Below are 21,674 nucleotides of genomic sequence, written 5' to 3'. Positions count from 1 at the left end.
AAAAGTATACATACAATAAATAAACAAAGTTAAACAAATATCAAAGCAACATCATGTTAAAGATTGTAAAAGATCAAATCAAATGTTCCTTCAATTCTCTCAATCAGCCTTTTATTTATTTATTTTTTAAATAAGAATTTTTATCCTACATGTGTCCAATTCAGAAGACTGAAAAGCGATAAACTTACATTATACATTCTCGTTTGCAGAAGCCTCCACTGTTCAGGTTGAATCTACAGATAAATTCACTAGGTCATAACGCAACCTTCTCCTAAAAACACATTTAATACCCATGCCTGTTGTGACCTCAGGACTGGGCAATCATTTTTTTTTTTTTTAAATGGAAAAATGGAAAAAGTCCAAAACCTGGTGTTAGCGCACCAGTGTCTCAAGCTGCCTACTTAAGGACCAGTACACCACGGGTTGGGCGAACACATACAATGTGCTGCACGCCCATCACAGAAGTGGGGCTGGCCCACACACACCAGATTCCCATATTCTCCAACACTAACTCCATATTGCAGCATGGCCACTCTGGTAACAGACATGCTGCACAGTAAGACCCTACTTGGATAACATAGTGCTTTAAGCATGCCTGAAAGAGTGTTATGAATTGCATCTCCACATGGGCTGGGAAGCATTTCATGGAAATGATTTAGGACATGGAAATCTTTTAGATGTACCCTCTGTGAGAAGTTGGCCTGATATGCAGTGCTCACTATTCTAGTGATCACTATGTATCAGTCTAAACAACCCTTATTGATGATTGGTTGTAAGTCAACCTTATAGACCAGCTATCCCAGTAGCATGGATACGAGCAGTCTAAGGCTAAGACTCTAGAGGGCGTGTTAAGCCAGCTGTTTTACCATCACATTACCCCTTGAACACCAAGTGAAAGGAGACCACACAAGTTGTTATGAAAATAAACAGATATTTATTTATAACAAGACTACCCTGAACTCTTTATGAGTCAGGGAGCTAAGCACACAACAAAACTCTTAAGAAAATACTTTAAGTCGCACAATTTACACAAATGCCCTAGGGGCACGAAAAACCATATACACAGTAAGTGGAATGCGAACTTGCTAGCAGGTAAGTAATACTTTTCTAGACTTAGGAATCGCTAGGCCTACAACTCTAAACACTGGGATTAGATGCAGGAGGCCTGTGGACGTCGTGTGCAGAGTGGGAACTCTCACGCGTAAGGCGGGAAAAAGTCTATGGAGACTAGCAGTTGCAAAGTTACTGTTCTCGGGCGAACCCGACTAGGTGGGTCGAAAACAAGAGTGGATCCGAACACTTAGGGTGTTGGACTATGCTGGAGCACCAGAGTACTCAGGTTACCTAGCCCAGGGGCTGCGGCTGCATAGGGTTGAAGTTGCGTCGGAAACCCTCGTTGAAGATCCAGGAGCCTGAAGAAAGAGTTGCTGGCAGGCGGCCAGTGAAGAAAGTTCGGAGTGATCCAAGCCTGGATCAGGGAAGAAGAAACCTGTAAGCAGAGGGGACCAAGTTCTGAATCACTAGCCAGTGATTTGAGTGGGCACCAGGATGGCACCGGACGAAGTCACCTCAGCCAGGTGAGTGGGCGCTGCTGGGCTCTGCAGTCTCTCGGACCAGGAGGCGTTGTCGGCGACCAGGATGGAGGTGCGAGCTGTCCCACGAAGGTACTTGCTGTCGACGTCGCTGGACCCGGGATTGGGCAACAAGTCTTGGCAAATGCAAGGCCCACGCGGTGGACCTAAAATGGCGTCTTGAGTGGACCAGGAGGGTCCAGGGTGCTCCTCTTTTGGAGGGGAGCAAGGACTAGTCTGGAGCAACCAGACCAGCAGTGGTTGTCGTCGTGGAGCGTCGTGAGAGGGCCACTAGCCAACGGGCAAGCGACCTGGACAACGCGGTTAGCAGCAAAGAGCAGAAGGGCCCCACGCAGATCTCGTGGATGCAGGGGGGCTGAACTTCGGTGCTGGAGCTGCTCAGGGTCGGGGCTTCTCTTACCCCAAAGCACTCGGTCGAGGGTCACTCGGTGGTCGTGCTGGACAAGCGTCGTGCAGTTCTGAAGATGGCCGGTCCCTCGAGGTCTCGTCACACCCACGGATCACAGCTGGGCTGATGATGTAGGTTGAGGTCAGAGGTGCCAGGGAAGCCGGTTCTCGTTGTGCTGGAGCAGTCTTGATCCGAAGGAGAGACTGGCAACAAACCGCGATGCTTGGTTGGTGCCTGCTGCTGCAGGGTGACTAATCCTTAGTCACAAGGGAGAAATCTTGAGAAGAGTCTTGAGTTCCTTCTTGAAGAAAGTAGTTTCAGGATTCAAAGATGATCTGATTTGGAAGGGGGCCAGGTCCTACCTTTATCCTGCAAAAAGGGGCTGGTACGCGACTAAGTCCTGCCCTATGGGTGGGACTAGGAGGGGGGTGGTTACACCCCTCTCCTTTGGCGGGCTTTCCCCAGGCCAGGGGCTGGAGTGCCCCTGGAACTGGTTCCAGCCGGCCTATGCACAGTGAGCACCGGGGTGCCACTTGCAGTCACCTTCCTCTAAAGCCCTGCCTACCTAGAATACACAAAATCCTGTCTGGGACGGTGCTGGCACCGCCCCTGGCAGGAAACTCTTTGTCCTTGCCTCCTGGGCTGGGAGGACTCCCAGCAGCAGGAGGGCAGACTTGTGTCTCTGTGGCAGCATCCATTTTGTGGAGCTAAGGCTCTGTCTGACTTTAACCGGGGTTACAGGTTACATACATGTCGTGTCCCTCTAGAAGGGGGGAATGCTAACCCCGTCGCCAGAATTGGCGAGGGGTTAGTATTCCAATTCGTATGACACCTTACTCGACATGTTTTGATAAAGCGATACCAGAGTTGGCATATAACCGCGAGGATTATAATGCACTTAAGAGTATATGGTATGCGATATCATGGAAACGGCTAAGGGATAGATCCCGAAAGCCGCAGACAGGCTCAGCTCATGCCAGAGCACCATCTCACACGATTCCAAGCACTCTGCCTTCAGGATTGTTAAGGCCTGCCATAGGAGTGACTGATAGGAGATCTGTGTGTCCATTTAGGTTTAGATATAGGAATACTATATCTACAGCAGAGGGTGAGTACACCACTCTGCCCCAGCTGTCAAGCAGCCAGTTGTGTCTGATTTAGTTAGTCAGCCCAGGGGTGGCACAATACATGCTGCAGCCCCTGGGAGACTTCTGGGTGCACCTCAGCCCTGGGTACAGGGACTTGAGAGGGCCCAGTGCCAATTCAGTACCTGGGTACAATTTGGATTTAGAGAGAACAGCTAGGCTGTGGGTCTGATTAGCAGGCCCACAGCCAGGGAAAGTCGTAAACCAGTGAAGCAAAAAGCAAAAATCTGGGTGATCATAGGATTGCAGACCCTACTCTCCTACATGACCCCCCCCCAAACTTTGGGACAATAAACTAACCTTGACCAGGTGAGTCTTCTTGCTCTAAGTGGAAATACCTGGAGAGCCCATCAGCATTGCCATGATCAGTACCAGGTCTGTGCTCCACTGTAAAATCCATCCCCTGTAGGGAAATGGACCACCTAAGTAGTTTGGGGTTTTCACCCTTCATCTGACTTAGCCATAAGAGGGGCTTATGGTCGGTCTGAACTGTGAAGTGAGTTCCAAACAAGTAGGACCTCAACTTCTTCAGGGCCCATACCACAGCAAAGGCCTCCCTCTCAATAGCTGACCAATTTTTCTCTCTGGGGGTCAGCCTTCTGCTAATGAAAGCAATTGGCTGGTCGTTGCCATCAAAATTCAGCTGAGATAGAACAGCTCCCACACCCAACTCAGAAGCATCTGTTTGGACAATGAATGGTTTGGAGAAGTCCGGACTCTTTAGGATAGGTGCTGTGCACATGGCCTGCTTTAGGTCATCAAATGCTTTCTGACAGCTTTCTGTCCACTGAACTTTCTTTGGCATCTTCTTACTTATCAGGTCATTAAGGGGGGTCACTATGGACCCCTAATTTCTGACAAATTTCCTATAGTACCCAGTCAGGCCCAAGAAAACTCGAACCTGAGTCTGGGTGATTGGAGGAGCCCAGTCCTTGATGGCCTGTATCTTACTCTCCAATGGCTGAACCTGGCCTCCACCTACAAGGTGGCCCAGGTATACAACCTGTGTCTGCCCTATCTGGCACTTAGTGGCCTTGATAGTGAGGCCTGCCTTTTGCAGGGCCTCTAACACTTTCCTCAGGTGGACCAGGTGATCCTCCCAGGTGGAGCTAAAGACAGCAATATCGTCCAGATATGCTGCACAGAAGTAATCCATCCCAGTGAGAACTTGATTCACCAGCCTTTGGAAGGTGGCAGGTGCATTTTTCAACCCAAAGGGCATTACCACAAACTGATAATGTCCACCAGGGGTAGAAAATGCTGTCTTGGGCCTGGCTTCCTCAGCTAACCTGATTTGCCAATACCCAGCTGTCAGGTCAAATGTGCTTAAGTAGTTGGCAGAAGCCAATCTATCTATAAGTTCATCTGCCCTTGGTATTGGGTGGGCATCAGTCTTAGTGACTGCATTGAGGCCTCTGTAGTCTACGCAAAACCTCATCTCTCTCTTACCACCCTGGGTGTGAGGCTTTGGCACTAGAACTACTGGGCTAGCCCAAGGGCTATCTGAGGGCTCAATGACTCCCAACTCCAACATTTTCTGCACTTCTGTTTTGATGCAGTCTCTGACATGATCAGGCTGTCTGTAGATTTTACTCTTGACAGGCAGACTGTCCCCAGTGTCCACTTCATGGGTACACCAATCAGTTTGACTGGGTGTCAGAGAGAACATATGTCTGAAGGATTGCAGAACTTGCCTGCAATCCTGTTGCTGATGTTCAGAGAGGCTGCCACAAAAGACAACACCATCTACTGATCCATCATCAGGATTCTGAGTGAGCAGGTCTGGAAGAGGGTCACTCTCTTCCTCCCGTCCCTCATCTGTGGCCATGAGCAAGCTCATGTCCTTCTTGTCGACATATGCCTTGAGCCCGTTCACATGGAGCACCCTGAGGGGGCTCCTGGGGGTTCCAAGGTCCACCAGGTAGGTGACCTCTCCCTTTTGCTCAATGATGGTGTGGGGCCCAGACCATTTGTCTTTGAGGGCTGCTGGAGCCACTGGCTCCAGTACCCACACCTTCTGTCCAGGCTGGTATACAGTCAGGACAGCCTTCTGGTCATGCCAAGCTTTTTGGAGTTCTTGGCTGGCCTCTAGGTTTTTAGATGCCTTCTCCATGTATTCAGCCATCCTGGAGCGGAGACCAAGTACATAGTCCACTATGTTGGTTGCAGGCTTTTTGAGAGGTCTCTCCCATCCTTCCTTCACCAAACACAGGGGTCCTCTTACAGGATGCCCATACAAAAGTTCAAAAGGGCTGTAGCCAACCCCCTTCTGTGGGACCTCTCTGTAAGCAAACAAGAGGCAGGGTATCAGGACATCCCATCTACGCCTGAGCTTTTCAGGTAGTCCATGAATCATCCCTTTGAGGGTCCTGTTGAATCTCTCAACAAGCCCATTGCACTGTGGATGATAGGGTGTGGTGAACTTGTAGTTAACACCACATTCCTTCCACATTGCAGTCAGATATCCTGACATGAAGTTTGCACCTCTGTCAGAAACAACCTCCTTAGGGAAGCCCACTCTGGAGAACACTCCAACTAGGGCCCTTGCCACTACAGGTGCTGTAGTGGTCCTAAGTGGAATAGCTTCAGGATACCTGGTGGCATGGTCCACCACCACCAGTATAAACTTGTGCCCTGATGCTGTCTGGGGTTCCATTGGACCAACAATGTCAATCCCTACTCTTTCAAAGGGAACCCCCACCACAGGTAGTGGTATGAGGGGGGCCTTTGTTGTGCCACCTGACTTACCACTGGCTTGGCAAGTGACACAGGAGCGACAAAACTCCTTGGTATTCTCATTCATGTGGGGCCAGTGAAAGTGTGAGACAAGCCTGTCCCAAGTCTTTGTCTGACCTAAGTGACCTGCGAGGGGAATCTCATGGGCCAAGGTGAGAAGGAAACCTCTCAGAGACAAGGGGATGACCAGCCTCCTGGTTGCACCAGGCTTGGGGTCTCTTGACTCAGAGTACAGGAGTCCATCTTCCCAGTATACCCTGTGGGCACCTGTGGCATTCCCTGCAGCCTCAGCAGCAGCCTGCTGTCTGAGGGGTTCAAGGGAAGGGCAGTCTAACTGTGCCTTCCCCAGGTCTTCTCTGGAGGGTCCCCCTGAGCCCAGAAACTCAACTTGATCAAGTTCAAGTTCTTTAGGCTCAGTTTCCCTCAGCTCTCTCAGATCAGCCTCCTCAGAGACTTGATCCTCAACCTGGGGCAAGGGGGAAGGCAAAGCCTTACCCTTACTGCTCTTCTTCTTGGAAGGTGTCTGGTCCTTTCTTCCAGGATCCAGCACCTGTTTAGTGGGGCATCTTCTGGCCTGTGACCTAGTCACAGCAAGCACATGTGCTGGCAAGCCTAACATTTCCATGTGAGTCCTCTGCTCCACTTCTGACCATAGGGATGACTCCAAATCATTGCCCAACAAACAATCCACTGGGAGGTCTGAACTAACCACAACTTTCTTTTGGCCACTTACCCCTCCCCAGGAGAAAGCAACAATCGCCATACTATGACTGGTAGTGACGTTGCTGGCATTGGTCACCAGGAAATCTGTACCTGGCATGATCTGTTCAGGGTCCACAAAGTTAGGTGTCACCATGGTGACACTGGCACAAGTGTCCCTATAGGCCTGAGCCATTTTGCCATTAATCAAAGGTGTCTGCCTGTATTTGCCCAAAGTATTGGGACTTATGTCAGGGGATATATCCATATCCCCTGTACAGACAAGGACAGCCTGAGTGAGTGTGCCAACTAAGTTGTCAGACTCCTCAGTTCCCAAGGTTAACCCAACTAATCCCTTGGGAGGTGCACTACCACTACTGACTTTACTAGGGGGTGCAGTTGCCTTAGGGGCTGTAGTGGTAGAGGTTTGCCCTCCTCTTTTGGTGCACTCACTAAACCAGTGAGACTTACTTTTACAGTACTGGCACCAGCTTTTTGACTGGCCTTCTTGAGTCTTCTTTTTCTGCTGTGAAGCCTGACCCCCACCCTCTTTGGTTTGTTGGGGACCTGTTGAAGACTTCTGGTCATTTTGTTCACTCTTAGTGTTACCCTTCTGGTCTGCTTTCTTCTGACCACCCTGGTTCTGGTTCTGCTTGATCCTTGTTCTGACCCATTTGTCTGCCTTCTTTCCCAATTCTTGGGGAGAGGTCAGATCTGAATCAACAAGGTGCTGGTGCAACAAATGGTTCTGACAAATATTTAAAATTTGTTCTCTCATCATCAGATTATACAATCCTGTGTAATCAGTAACCTTGCTACCCAGCAACCAGCCCTCCAGAGCCTTAGTGGCACTATCCACAAAGTCAGACCAGTCCTGAGACTGAGTTTTCTGGGTGTCTCTGAACAGCAACCTGTACTGCTCAGTGGTTAAACCAAACCCATCAACCAGTGTATTTTTCAGGACCTGGTAATCATTAGCATCCTCCACTCTTGTAGTGAGGAGCTTGTCTCTACCTTTACCATCAAAGGAGAGCCACAGTATAGCTGCCCACTGACTCGGGGGAATGCCCTGCACAGTGCAGGCCCTCTCCAGAGCAGCCATCCATTTCTGGATGTCATCCCCTTGCTTCAAGGGGGGCACTATTTTTGTCAGGTGTTTAGTATCTAAACCCTTCTCTCTATCTCTTGGGAGATTGCTGCCACCAGTGGGAGCTAACCCACTCATCTGCTGCTCTCTAGCAAAGGCAAGCTTCTCTTTGGCCAGGGCAAGTTCTTCCCTTTCAATCCTCAGAGTAGCCTGTCTCATCCTGGCTTCATGCTCCATTCTCTGAGGGGAAGTCAATGGAGAGTTCCTTCTCCTCTGAGAAGAGGCATTAGAGTGCAGAGATCTATTGGAGTCCCTAGAAAGAGATCTATCTCTCCTAACTTCAAGGTTAGGCCTACTTAGGGTCAGTACTGGGGGTCACCCAGATCCTAGCCCAAGTAAGTCTATGTTGGCCCTAGTTAGCCTTCTGACTACCTCAAGACCTTTGTCTACCTCATCCCCAGAGAGTTCCTCAGGTTCCTCCTCCTCAACTGCATTTACAGTGTTGTGGAGGTCTGGATCCCCAGTGGTACCCTCTAAGGCTGGCATATTCCCATCTAGCTGAGAAATCTTTCTCGCATCATATGTCTCTAAGAGACCTATCAGAAAGGGAATGGTGGGGTTAGACCCCTGTTTCAGTTTCCTGGAGGTACACACTTGTCTCATCTCCTGGAAACTGAGAGCTGCATATCTTGATTTGACCTGTGGATGGTCAAGATCCACAAGGGGAGTCTCAGTAGATTCTCCTTGGGTAGACATGCTTTTTCTAGTGAGGTGTAAGTGGTGCACTTACCTACACTATATGTTTGCCTACTGATCCCTTGCTAGAGTTGTAGTTTAGGGTGTGCTAGGCCCTAGGAGCTACAACAGCTGGTTCAGTAGAACTCAGAGTATTCTAAGCTAAGTTATATGTACCTTAGTACTTATGTGATCTTTCACAAGATATTCTTAGGATATGTGTGGTAAAACAAACAGCAAGCTCAAATCCCAACCGCTGCTCACCAATGTGAGAAGTTGGCCTGATATGTAGTGCTCACTATTCTAGTGATCACTATGTATCAGTCCAAACAACCCTTATTGATGATTGGTTGTAAGTCAACCTTATAGACCAGCTATCCTAGTAGCATGGATACGAGCAGTCTAAGGCTAAGACTCTAGAGGGCGTGTTAAGCCAGCTGTTTTACCATCACATTACCCCTTGAACACCAAGTGAAAGGACACCACACAAGTTGTTATGAAAATAAACAGATATTTATTTATAACAAGACTACCCTGAACTCTTTATGAGTCAGGGAGCTAAGCACACAACAAAACTCTTAAGAAAATACTTTAAGTCGCACAATTTACACAAATGCCCTAGGGGCACGAAAAACCATATACACAGTAAGTGGAATGCGAACTTGCTAGCAGGTAAGTAATACTTTTCTATACTTAGGAATCGCTAGGCCTACAACTCTAAACACTGGGATTAGATGCAGGAGGCCTGTGGACGTCGTGTGCAGAGTGGGAACTCTCACGCGTAAGGCGGGAAAAAGTCTATGGAGGCTAGCAGTTGCAAAGTTACTGTTCTCGGGCGAACCCGACTAGGTGGGTCAAAAACAAGAGTGGATCCGAACACTTAGGGTGTTGGACTATGCTGGAGCACCGGAGTACTCAGGTTACCTAGCCCAGGGGCTGCGGTTGCATAGGGTTGAAGTTGCGTCGGAAACCCTCGTTGAAGATCCAGGAGCCTGAAGAAAGAGTTGCTGGCAGGCGGCCAGTGAAGAAAGTTCGGAGTGATCCAAGCCTGGATCAGGGAAGAAGAAACCTGTAAGCAGAGGGGACCAAGTTCTGAATCACTAGCCAGTGATTTGAGTGGGCACCAGGATGGCACCGGACGAAGTCACCTCAGCCAGGTGAGTGGGCGCTGCTGGGCTCTGCAGTCTCTCGGACCAGGAGGCGTTGTCGGCGACCAGGATGGAGGTGCGAGCTGTCCCACAAAGGTACTTGCTGTCGACGTCGCTGGACCCAGGATTGGGCAACAAGTCTTGGCAAATGCAAGGCCCACGCGGTGGACCTAAAATGGCGTCTTGAGTGGACCAGGAGGGTCCAGGGTGCTCCTCTTTTGGAGGGGAGCAAGGACTAGTCTGGAGCAACCAGACCAGCAGTGGTTGTCGTCGTGGAGCATCGTGAGAGGGCCACTAGCCAACGGGCAAGCGACCTGGACAACGCGGTTAGCAGCAAAGAGCAGAAGGGCCCCACGCAGATCTCGTGGATGCAGGGGGGCTGAACTTCGGTGCTGGAGCTGCTCAGGGTCGGGGCTTCTCTTACCCCAAAGCACTCGGTCGAGGGTCACTCGGTGGTCGTGCTGGACAAGCGTCGAGCAGTTCTGAATATGGCCGGTCCCTCGAGGTCTCGTCACACCCACGGATCACAGCTGGGCTGATGATGTAGGTTGAGGTCAGAGGTGCCAGGGAAGCCGGTTCTCGTCGTGCTGGAGCAGTCTTGATCCGAAGGAGAGACTGGCAACAAACCGCGATGCTTGGTTGGTGCCTGCTGCTGCAGGGTGACTACTCCTTAGTCACAAGGGAGAAATCTTGAGAAGAGTCTTGAGTTCCTTCTTGAAGAAAGTAGTTTCAGGATTCAAAGATGATCTGATTTGGAAGGGGGCCAGGTCCTACCTTTATCCTGCAAAAAGGGGCTGGCACGCGACTAAGTCCTGCCCTATGGGTGGGACTAGGAGGGGGGTGGTTATACCCCTCTCCTTTGGCGGGCTTTCCCCAGGCCAGGGGCTGGAGTGCCCCTGGAACTGGTTCCAGCCGGCCTATGCACAGTGAGCACCGGGGTGCCACTTGCAGTCACCTTCCTCTAAAGCCCTGCCTACCTAGAATACACAAAATCCTGTCTGGGACGGTGCTGGCACCGCCCCTGGCAGGAAACCCTTTGTCCTTGCCTCCTGGGCTGGGAGGACTCCCAGCAGCAGGAGGGCAGACTTGTGTCTCGGTGGCAGCATCCATTTTGTGGAGCTAAGGCTCTGTCTGACTTTAACCGGGGTTACAGGTTACATACATGTCGTGTCCCTCTAGAAGGGGGGAATGCTAACCCCGTCGCCAGAATTGGCGAGGGGTTAGTATTCCAATTCGTATGACACCTTACTCAACATGTTTTGATAAAGCGATACCAGAGTTGGCATATAACCGCGAGGATTATAATGCACTTAAGAGTATATGGTATGCGATATCATGGAAACGGCTAAGGGATAGATCCCGAAAGCCGCAGACAGGCTCAGCTCATGCCAGAGCACCATCTCACACGATTCCAAGCACTCTGCCTTCAGGATTGTTAAGGCCTGCCATAGGAGTGACTGATAGGAGATCTGTGTGTCCATTTAGGTTTAGATATAGGAATACTATATCTACAGCAGAGGGTGAGTACACCACTCTGCCCCAGCTGTCAAGCAGCCAGTTGTGTCTGATTTAGTTAGTCAGCCCAGGGGTGGCACAATACATGCTGCAGCCCCTGGGAGACTTCTGGGTGCACCTCAGCCCTGGGTACAGGGACTTGAGAGGGCCCAGTGCCAATTCAGTACCTGGGTACAATTTGGATTTAGAGAAAACAGCTAGGCTGTGGGTCTGATTAGCAGGCCCACAGCCAGGGAAAGTCGTAAACCAGTGAAGCAAAAAGCAAAAATCTGGGTGATCATAGGATTGCAGACCCTTCTCTCCTACACCCTCAAGCTAGGGGTGTAGCTTTCAATTGTGCAGACGGTGCTTTGGCACCTAGATCCATGCATATGAGGGATCCTCTACACTCCAACTAATTCTGTATTTTACTGCCCAGTACCCATCTTGGGTTGGAGCCCACTTTTGTTGGTTGTGTTAGGGCCCATCACATCCTAAGTGAAGGATAGAACCAAGATCATACACACTAGGTTCACGCTTTTCATATGAAGTACTATACCTGGTATTTACATCAGTGGCAGTGCGTCCATTTGGGCGATGGGGCGTTGCCCCACTAAGAATGGATACATGGACATCCCACTAAAATTTCATTCAGTATTAAGTTAACAAACATACACATTAACAAAGTAATCTTGCCGCAGCTGCTACCGCCCGGGACAAGCCCGGCTCAATCGGACGGCGCTGGCTGAAGGGGTGGTGGGCGGGGCTGCGGCAGCTTGAGTGAACGCGGCAGCGCAGCAGACAGTGCAGCAGCAGTGCGCATGTCCGTATTTGGGCTGGTCATTTTTATGACCAGCCCGAAAATGCGCACACGCCGCACAGTAATACCTTCCCTTCCCATAGCGACTGGTTAGGGACCCGAGGCCTAATGGGGCGAGGAGTAACCATGCCCCTTAGCCAATCCTGGTGCAGTGGTGCTGCAATAAAAATGCCAGGATTGGCTGAGAGACCGCGCAGCCTGAGGCTGAGCAAGCAATGGCATATGCTTGACGCGCGTGGGTGGTGGCACTGTCGCACTTTGGCCAATCACTGTGGCTTATGTGAAGCCAGGCAGTAGTGATTGGCCATTTCCTACACTGTCGTCATAGCGTCCGGCTCCGGCACGTCACCACGCCACAGAGTCACGAGTCGCACTCACTCGCACCACATAGACAGACCTCGGGCCGGTGTCGTGTCTCTCTATAATAGTGTACTGCAAAGTTAAGGTAACAGGTGTACCAGTTGTTGTAATTACCATTTAATGTTAAAGTTTGTGAAGCGGATAGACCACCCAAGACACCACCATATATGAAATGTGCTGCCGTACAGTTCGCCATGAAAGTGGGGGCCCGCTGCGCATGGCTAAGACCTGTTACCTCACCACAGACGCTTTGGGACAATCAATTTGCAGAATAGATAAAAGGCGAGCGTCCATTTTTTCTTCCATATATTTATTTCCATTGGGAATGGGGAGTGTGTGAGAGGTAGGGGAGGAGGGAATGGTAAAAACAAAGTGCTTCACAGCGAACACAGTGGTAACAAGTTATGGTGGCAGAAAAGCAAGGTGCTGCTTGCTTAGGTGAAACGTCTTGACAGTTCGAGGCGGCTAGTACCCTTGCTTGCACAGTGCCCCCCAGAGCGTCTCAGCAAGCCAGAGACGCCTGGAAGTGCCATTACAATTCTCTCAACTTTACGTGTTACAAAATGTGGAGAGCAGAGGGCGCGCACCGTAGAGAGTGCTCCCCCTTTAACCAAAAATGCCCTTTTGCATTCTTATACATCGAGAACCTCCCCACCTACCCCATTAGGTCATATTTACAAAGACGCGTAAATAAAAGCTGTTTAAGCGAAGAATGGTTCTACATTGTGACTCTTGGCCTCGCTGTGCATGCTGGCAAAGGATGGCAATGAATGTGTGTGGGTCAGGTGGGAATTAACACAATCAGTATTATCTGCATGACAAAGGGTGTGGCTCTACAGGTCCTTTTCCTATGCCATCACATATGAGAATGGCTTCCAATACACGAGTTCATGGAATGTTCTGTACAAAAACAGTCTGATGTATTGGGGTGAACTCTTCTGCATGTGAAAGAAATACTATTTATTGATTTTAAAGAGAGTATAACATTGTCATATGATGGGTTTTGTACGAATAGAGGCAAAGTATTTTCAGGGCGCGGCTCATGCACGGGCCAAGGCTGAAAGGCCCGTGCCGATCCCAATACACAAACCGCCCAGGGGCTACTACGGGTCCCCAGACTTTTTCCTGTTTGCAGCTGTATGTTAAATAAAAAACATCTGTGAGTGTGGTACTCAGAAATGCATTGTATCTCGAAGTCTGTTATGAAGCTCCGTGGTTATACTGAATAAGCAGCTACCTATGGTATATGACATCTCTTTATTAATGTAATATCTTCACTTTCACAATTGCTTTATTAACCTTCCTGCTTTCTCAAATATGTTTGAGAATGCACCATTTTTCCTCTCTTTTTTCAAAATGTTCTCAGGGGGAGGAACCCCCCCGAATTTCCCTTAGGTTGTTCGGGCTGGCTCGCTGCGCTCGCTCGCTACGGCGCAGTATGCTAATCATTTTACACCTCACCACTTTCAAATGTCACCAGCCACCCTTATTTACATTGGTATCACAGTGCCTTCGTCTGTGCCAGGTCTGAGCTTACACCAAAGAAGGGAGGGCAGGGTTGGTGCAGAAACAGGAATCTTCCATACTGAACAAGGGATCCACCTACTTCAACACCAACTACAACAGGTCCAAGTTTCTCACTCAAAGTTTGTGCATGAAGTTCAATACCTAATGCTTGTGCACAGCGTAAAATGTGCACATGCTGCATAATTTGCACAAGTGATTTATAAATAACACCATAAACAAAATATTCTGTTTTACATTCTGTAGGCCACTTTGCAGTCACTGATTAAAAAAGTATTAATGTTTCGCTAACCCTAAAACTAGCTTATAAAATCACTAGTTTACAAAATTGCCATATTTATTAAATTACAAAATTGCCGTATTTATTAAAAACTAAGTTAACTCCACCTAAGACAGCAGAGAACAGAGAAGGCTTACGTCATCACGTATTCTTTGCGAAGATAGTCGTCCCAGGGGAAAATATGTGCACTTATTTTAAACAGGTGTGTGCATTTGTTTCAAAGTTTGTGCACATTTTTTTTAACAGTGCTGCATAAGATGAAAAGTATCTACAAAGATTTACAGCAGATAAAGAGTTCTATTGGGTATGTTGAAATTTCGCCGCTTTTCTGGAAAAAGTTCAACGATTGTTGGCATATGGATCAGTGACATATTTGGGAAATACTTCTAAAAGAGGCTGCAGGGGGACTGGGAGGTTTGTACATTATCTCATGGGCTCTGCTCTTCTGCTACACAATGCAGAACACTCTCCTGTTTCGTTCTCACAGCATCATCGTGGAGGCCGCCTGGCACTCTACAACATGCAAATTCAAGAAATCGAAAACCAGTTAGTGTGAAAGTACTGGAAACTGTAGCAGGCACCTGCAGGATATTCGAGCTTCGCTGTACAGTGGTGGCTCCTCAGCTGAGGCGGAGGAGCGTCGCCTCACTGCTTTTTTGAAGTGAAACAAAGGGAAAATAAAATTATAATAACTCATGTTATTATCATTTTATTTTCTCCTACTTCCGCAGCTTTGTGTGAGGGGGTGGGGCAGGGAAGGAATGGTAGTACACTCCCAAATGCGCAATGAACACGGTGCTTAGACCAATCACTCCACTGCTAAGGCAGAATTCTGATTGGCTGAGAAGGGAGCCTGTGTGTGATTCTATTGAGGCTGAGCAAGGGAGGGCTACGGAGGAGTGAGGCGGCGAGAAGGTATGTTTTTATTTTGTATTTTATTTTTTTATACCTGTTTCCCCCGTGTCCTCAACCGCCCTCCCCTACCTCCAATCCGTGCCGTCCGCCGATGTTCGCTGATGCTTAAAGTTACCATTCTTTCAGGGCAATGTATAAATCCTAGCTTGGATTCTCAGAAACTGCTTTACAGTGCATTACAGTGAATGTGTTTTCAGCATGTTAAATCCAGCAGTCAGAGTGCATTAACCGCTACAGCGCTACTGCGTTTTCCCGCTGTGCGCTGGAATTTGAAAAATGCGCGGTTTGTGACAAAGCCAGCTCGTCATCCGCGTAGCGCAGGTAACGCCCATGACGAGCTGGCTTTGTCATCCGCATCGAAGCGGTTAAAAAAAGTATCAGAACTGTGATGCTGTGCGCAAGGATGGCCGAATGAGTGAGCGTGGTTGCATTGTAAGAAATATATATATATATATTTGTAACTTTTTCCATCTTTCACCTTCAGGTAACTACATAGAAATTAACACACAGCTTAGATGAAAATTACATGCAAGTTACGTAATCTGTGGGAAATGCACACTAGTGTGCATTATGAAACCTCTTTCAGTTAATGCACTGCACCAGAGTGCCGCAGAATTATATTCTGGTTGGAGCAGTGGAGTATAGTGACATGTGAATGTTTAGTGCTGCACAGGGGTCAAAATGCATTAAAAAATAATGGGAACTGTGACGCTGTGCACAGTAGGGGCGGGGTGAGTGAGCATTGGGGCTGGGTTAAAGGCATGGCAAAAAAAATATTCTGTAACTTTTTTCGGTCTTTCACCTTCAGGTAACTACATATAAAATAACACACAGTTTAAATGAAGATTACGTGGAAATTAAGTTTATCAGTGGTAAATGTACTATGGCGCATTATGAAACCACTATTAGTTAATGCACTACAGAGATCTGTGTCTGTAACCAGAAAGCCCAAGAACTGAATCCAGGTTGATGCAGTGGGCAATAATGACTTGCGGCCAGTCTGTACCAGAAAGCACTATGAACATTTAAGTCATTATTTTAAAAAAGCATTACACACAGAATAGGGTAGGACATTTCAAAATACACAAAAAGGTTTAAGATAAAAAAAACATTTCAAAATATAGATTATTTTGCAGAATGTAAATAGTGTAATTGCTTTTTTGTATAACTGTCTGTTAAAAGCACACACTTCTCAGCTTTGCTGGTAGTTCTATGCTATAATCCCTCCCAAAAAGAATAAATGTGTGTCATCAGGAAACTTGAAGGGAGTCCATCAATTAAAGACAATACCGGCTAACAAGAAGCCTTTACATTTGCAGATTGACCAGTTGCGCACATTTACATTTCTTACAGTGAATACGGCTTGATTAGCTGTTTGCACCTCCCTCGGTTTCACAGCGCAGGAGAATCTCTGCTTTACACTTCAGCTGTAGCATTTAGCTCGCGGAATTAACCATCTCAGGATGGTGGTTATTTCACAAAAGGTAGGGGGCACTGTTTTTCTTAAATTAAAAAAGTATGTGCACGTCATACCCCTCAGATCCCGCCCACTTCACCCGCTTCTTTAATCACTTAGGGCCAGTGGTATCAACGGGTTTTGCCCATTCTGTGTCTATGGGGAAATGTGTTGATACATATGGCCCTTAATCATTAACGATCCATGGTGTTGCCTCGAGTAAAAAACACACTGTTCCATCTGTGAGACATTTAATATATACATGGAATATTAGTTAGAAATGATATTAGCAGCAGCAGTGGTGAAGTATACTTTCTGCCAGCTTTTCCAAAAGTGTTTCTTTCTCATATGTGGCACACACACTGTGTTTCCCCTCAGTTGTTCCCTTTACTCTGCTAGGATGGACCATCCCTCAACCAGTGGTGCAGCAGGTGCTCTGGCACTACGGCCTGGAGGACTGAGGGGCCCACTGACCCCTGATCAATGCTGTATTTTATTACCTAAACAACTCAATTTCCTTTGCTTGCACTGGGCCCCTTGGCATCCTTGCAACACCACTGCCCTCATCATGTGTTAATATGGGGGTTGACTACAGTGCACAATTTGAGCCGGTGGTTGCCAGTGGGGTCCACCGGCACTCGTTTTTGGGGCCGGGCATTTATTTTTCCTCATCAGATATTGACCACGAGCAAGAGAGAGAAAACACACAAACGGAAAAAAGGAGGAAGAGAAAGACAGCAAGTCTGGCATAAAGGGAGAAAGGAGGAACCTGCAAACGTGCAGTAATGGGTCAGAAGCGTTTGGAAGTGGATCTGAATTCAACACTATGCAGCATTGGTATTTGGTGGACGTTTTTTACTAGCACCTCCAGAGCCAAGCTTTGAGCACCGGAGCTCAAATGAAGCACTTGGGATCATTTACCTTGGCGATGAGCTCTTCAGCATATCCCACTGAAAATTGCGAGCAGGAGCCGATGGGAAGCGGCCATGCAGAGTATACGCTTCAATCCATTGATCCACACCTTCCACTTTCTCCTTCACCTTCTGCGATTCTTGAGTGGCCGTGTTGGCAGCAGGAGGTGCTGCGGACTGAACTTTGCGGCTTCTTTGAGTTTTGAGTGGCCCGCTGGACAACCCATGAAGGTGTGGTGAGTCGATTCCTAAAAATTCAAAAGCCAGCATTACCAAAACAAATATTGTCAAGTGTTTTGTGGGAACGGTGATGAAACCAGACAGAAAGGATGAAGTGCCTGTGTGGAAAATCTTTAGCTATCTGATTAATACATTAACAGGCTTTGACCAGTAGGAAGGGTCTTTTACCAATGCTTCATGAAAGAGAAAACATAAATTACTTGCCTTTTATATTTCCTCCCATTACATTGTGTTGCAGCTGCTGTTTGCCATTTTCAATAAGGAAAAGCAATGACAGTTGGAATGCAAATGGATGTCATTATAGTGGTTTCCCATTGGGGCACAATCCCTGCCCATTCATGAAACCCCAGCTACCTCAATTTATTCTGACCCCAGCATTGTTTCCTATAGAGTCTCTGATACTGCTTTTCTGGCAATTTTAAGTGCTGGAATACTCTTGATTCAGTAGACTATGCAATACGAATACGTTACTTACCTTTGTTGATACTCTTTCAGATGTATACTCAGTGGCGTAGCAAGGGGGGCCGGGGGTTGTGGTCCGCTCTGGGCAGCACAAGTTTTGGGGGCAGCGGCTCCCGCCGCTCCCACATGAGTTTGCCACCAAATACAGGAAATCTCGCCAGCCCCCCCGCTCTTCAGCGTGGCAGGGACCTCCACGGGCGGTGAAGTGCCTAGCTACACCACTGTGGATACTCCACCTAACTGCAGATTCCTCGCCTCAGAATAATCCCCAGTCTCCAGACTGCCTCAGGACCATTTTTCATATCAGTTCTCTTGCGCACCAGTAGGTGGTGCCGTACGGCTCTGTGTTGGCTTCACAGTGCCCCAAAAGATGGAGAGAAGCCACATATGAGCTCCACCCCTTTGCGGTGAGGTCAGTTTCTTTTATGGGATAAAGACAAAACAAACAAAAGGACATATGAAAGCTTTGCCTGTAATGGGTCAGTGTTCTGAGCAACACACCATGTTACGTACGTGTCCCAGTGGCCGACATCAATGGATTTTGGGGAGACATCCGCCGAAAGGGGTTAGAAGACGTTCACCACTTCAAGCAACAAATCAAAAGCAGTCAATCGCCACTTCTCAGTGTCAGGTGTAGATTTGGCTGGAGGACCCAGCTCTGTTGTTGAGACAGGAGGTCTTCACAAAGTGGCAGCCTGATTGAAGGACAGATGCTCATCCCAGGAACTCCAGGTACTACACTCTCCTGACCCCATACAAGGCCACTAGGATGACCCATCCCCCTCTGCTAAGAGTCTCGGGGTCACAACTAATGGTGACCTCACTATGAAAACTCAGATCGGGTCAGCAATCTCTACTTCTTTTTTCCAGCTAAGACAGATAAGGAAAGTCAGTAGACTCCTCACTAGGGAAGCACTTGTGCAGGTTGTTCTAACAATGGTGATATCACACATAGACTATGCCAACTCTCTGTACTTTGGCCTTCCATTATTTCTAGCCAAAAGGCTGCAACTTGTGCAGAATCAGGCTGCTAGGCTGATTTTCCAGCAGCCAAGATGGCAACATGTCTCTCCCCTGTTTTGAGGGAGATGCACTGGCTTCCTATACAACAACGCTGTGCCTTCAAGATCGGCTGCCTCATCTTCAAATCCTTGCATGGCACCAGTCCAAAATGTATCTCTAGTCTTACTCAAAGACATACACCCACCCGCAATCTGGGGTCAGCCCATTTGCACTTTTTGGTCATACCCCCCTACAGATTGAAGCGACTAGGTGGATGCAGGTCCGCATTGCTGGCGCCTAGATTTTGGAATACCCTTCCACTTGACATCAGTTCCTGCACAGATCTCGCAAGATTTAGGAGACTTCTCAAGACATGGCTGTTTACTCAGGCTTATGAATAAGTACCAGGGCTCAGGCTACTCCTAGGAACAGTGCCAAGAAACCAATCGGTGTACGTGCGCTCTATACATTTTTTAACATAACATAACATGGTTGACGTTCTTTAGCACTCTGGGCAGGAGAGGTAGAGGTGGGAAGGTGTAAAGGAGAGCCTTGGTCTATTCCAACTGCAATTCATCATCTAACAAGTTGTCTTGCGGAAACTACAAAGGGTAGAATTGTTCATATTGTGTGTTCTCAACAGTGAACCAGAATAACTTGTGATCTGCCAGATAATGTCGGCTCAGTTTGCCAGCTATGGCATTCAGGATCCCGGCCAGATGATTTGCGATCAAGAACATGCCCTGGCACTTTTAACCACCTCCAGAGATGCGAAGCCCCGTGGCATAAGACCTAGGACCACACTCAACCCCCACTTGTTGCAGTACCACATGGCGTTAGTGTTGTCTATGAGAACCTTCACCAGCCTCCCCTTGATGGATGGCAGGAAGGCCATCAGAGCGAGATGAATGGCCGGCAGCTACAGCACACTGACGTGGAGCAGGTTCTCTGAAGGAGACACGAGTCCTCTTATTTCTACCTCTCCTAGATGACCTTCCCAGCGCAGCAGTGAAATGTTCATCACCACCATCAGCTCTGAATGGGGAAGGAAGGAGGCTTGCACTCGATCGTCGCCACTGCAGTTCTTGAGCTGTCCGCTCTGAGTTCTTGTTGGTATCACAAAGGCTGCCTTGATGCTGAGCCCACTGGAACTTCAAGTTCCATTACAGAGCATGTATGTACAACCTAGGATAGATAATGAAGATGATACATGAGGCCAAGAAGCCTCAAAATCACTCTCACTGTTCTCCAGGACTAAGCCTGAAACATCAAGATCATAGCCTGAGTGCTTCTGTGGATGAAACATCCTGAACTCCATCTTATCCAGGACTGCCCCTATGAATGGAAGCCTCTGTGAAAGAATGAGGGGAGACTTAGGATTGTTTATACTGAACCCTAACACTGTCAAGAGTTCAGCCATCGTCTGAGGGTGCAGACTGGACTACGGAAAAGCCCTCTACGCCAGCATCAACAAGACTCTGCTCCACAAACTTCATACAGAACACCGCAGTCAGATTTTTCCTCAGCATCCCTCAACACAAACACAACACCCAGCACCGGCGTAACCTCCACTGGCTCCCCATCGAGAAAAGAGTAACTTTCAAGATACTCACCCGCGCCTACAAATGCCTCCACAACACCGGACCTCAACATCTCAACGACAGAATCTCCATCCACGTACCGAATAGGAACCTCTGATCCGCCGACCTTGCCGAATCCCCACGCATCCGCAGAGCAAGAACAGGGGAAAGAGCCTTCTCCTACATTGTGCTCAAGACTGCAGATCAACATCAGATGTGTTCCCACCCAGCACATCTTCAGGAAGACCCTCAAGACCTGGCTCTTCAACTAACCGGAGCTGCTCCGCCCCCCAGGGTATTGAGACCCTCACAGGTGAGTAACATGCTTTAAACGTCCCTGATTGATTGATGTCCACAACTGAATGCAGTGTGTCTGCCTCCAGCAGCCAGGCAATACAAGTACTCCTGACCTCTAAAGTTAGGCAGCAACCCCCACCATCACTTTCGTGAACACCCGAGGAGCACTGGTGAGGCTGAAGTGGCAAAGTGGAATCCGCCTTCTCTCTGAAGAGGTGTGGCCTATCAAAGGGCATATCCAATAGGGAGGCCTGTACATCACCAGAGAATCCAATGAACCTCAACCAGAGGTATCTACGAAGGCCAACACTAGCTCGGACTGCTCAGGCCAGGCAGCCGTGGTATCCAGACTGAGTGGGAAACATACTTTTTTGCATCCTGCCCATGCTGTATCATCTGGGACAAAGAGGCTCTATGATTTTCCTGTACCTCTGGCAAAACCTTGCTGGCCATGTTCCAAAGGGCATGCGTATAGTGGACCAGCAGGAACACTCCGTTCACGGATCACAGTGCCAAACTGTAGGCAGAAAGCATGTGTTTGCCAAAGCATCAATCCTCTTGGATTCTCTATCCTGAGGAGTCATTGGAAATTCATTTGGATTCCCTTTAACTTGTAAAAGACTTCACAATATGACTCTTTGGAGTGGAGTTCATGGCTAGAACAATTAAGGTCACCAGGCACCAGTCAATGGGTGTACAGACATAATATCGCCTTTTTAATATCGAAGTACAGAAATATCGAGTTGTGAATATCGAAGGGACAGAAAATCGACATCAAGAATATCAGTGACCAGAATATCGAC

General features: G+C 48.3%; 1 protein-coding gene across 1 annotated transcript in view; it reads right to left on the bottom strand.

The window, feature by feature from the left end:
- LOC144771275 (uncharacterized protein C3orf20 homolog) overlaps positions 1–21,674 on the bottom strand; it is a 315,600-nt gene that overhangs the window by 124,907 nt on the left and 169,019 nt on the right. Inside the window, exon 5 of the mRNA XM_078655868.1 lies at positions 17,301–17,538. Within this exon, the coding sequence (XP_078511994.1) occupies positions 17,301–17,538 (238 nt within the window). The remainder of the gene's footprint in view (positions 1–17,300; positions 17,539–21,674) is intronic.

This window comes from Lissotriton helveticus, chromosome 1_1 (genome assembly GCF_964261635.1).
Source record: "Lissotriton helveticus chromosome 1_1, aLisHel1.1, whole genome shotgun sequence".
Lineage (NCBI taxonomy): Eukaryota > Metazoa > Chordata > Amphibia > Caudata > Salamandridae > Lissotriton > Lissotriton helveticus.
The sequence above is the reverse complement of the archived record's forward strand: the minus strand, read 5'-3'. Positions and strand labels throughout refer to the sequence as shown.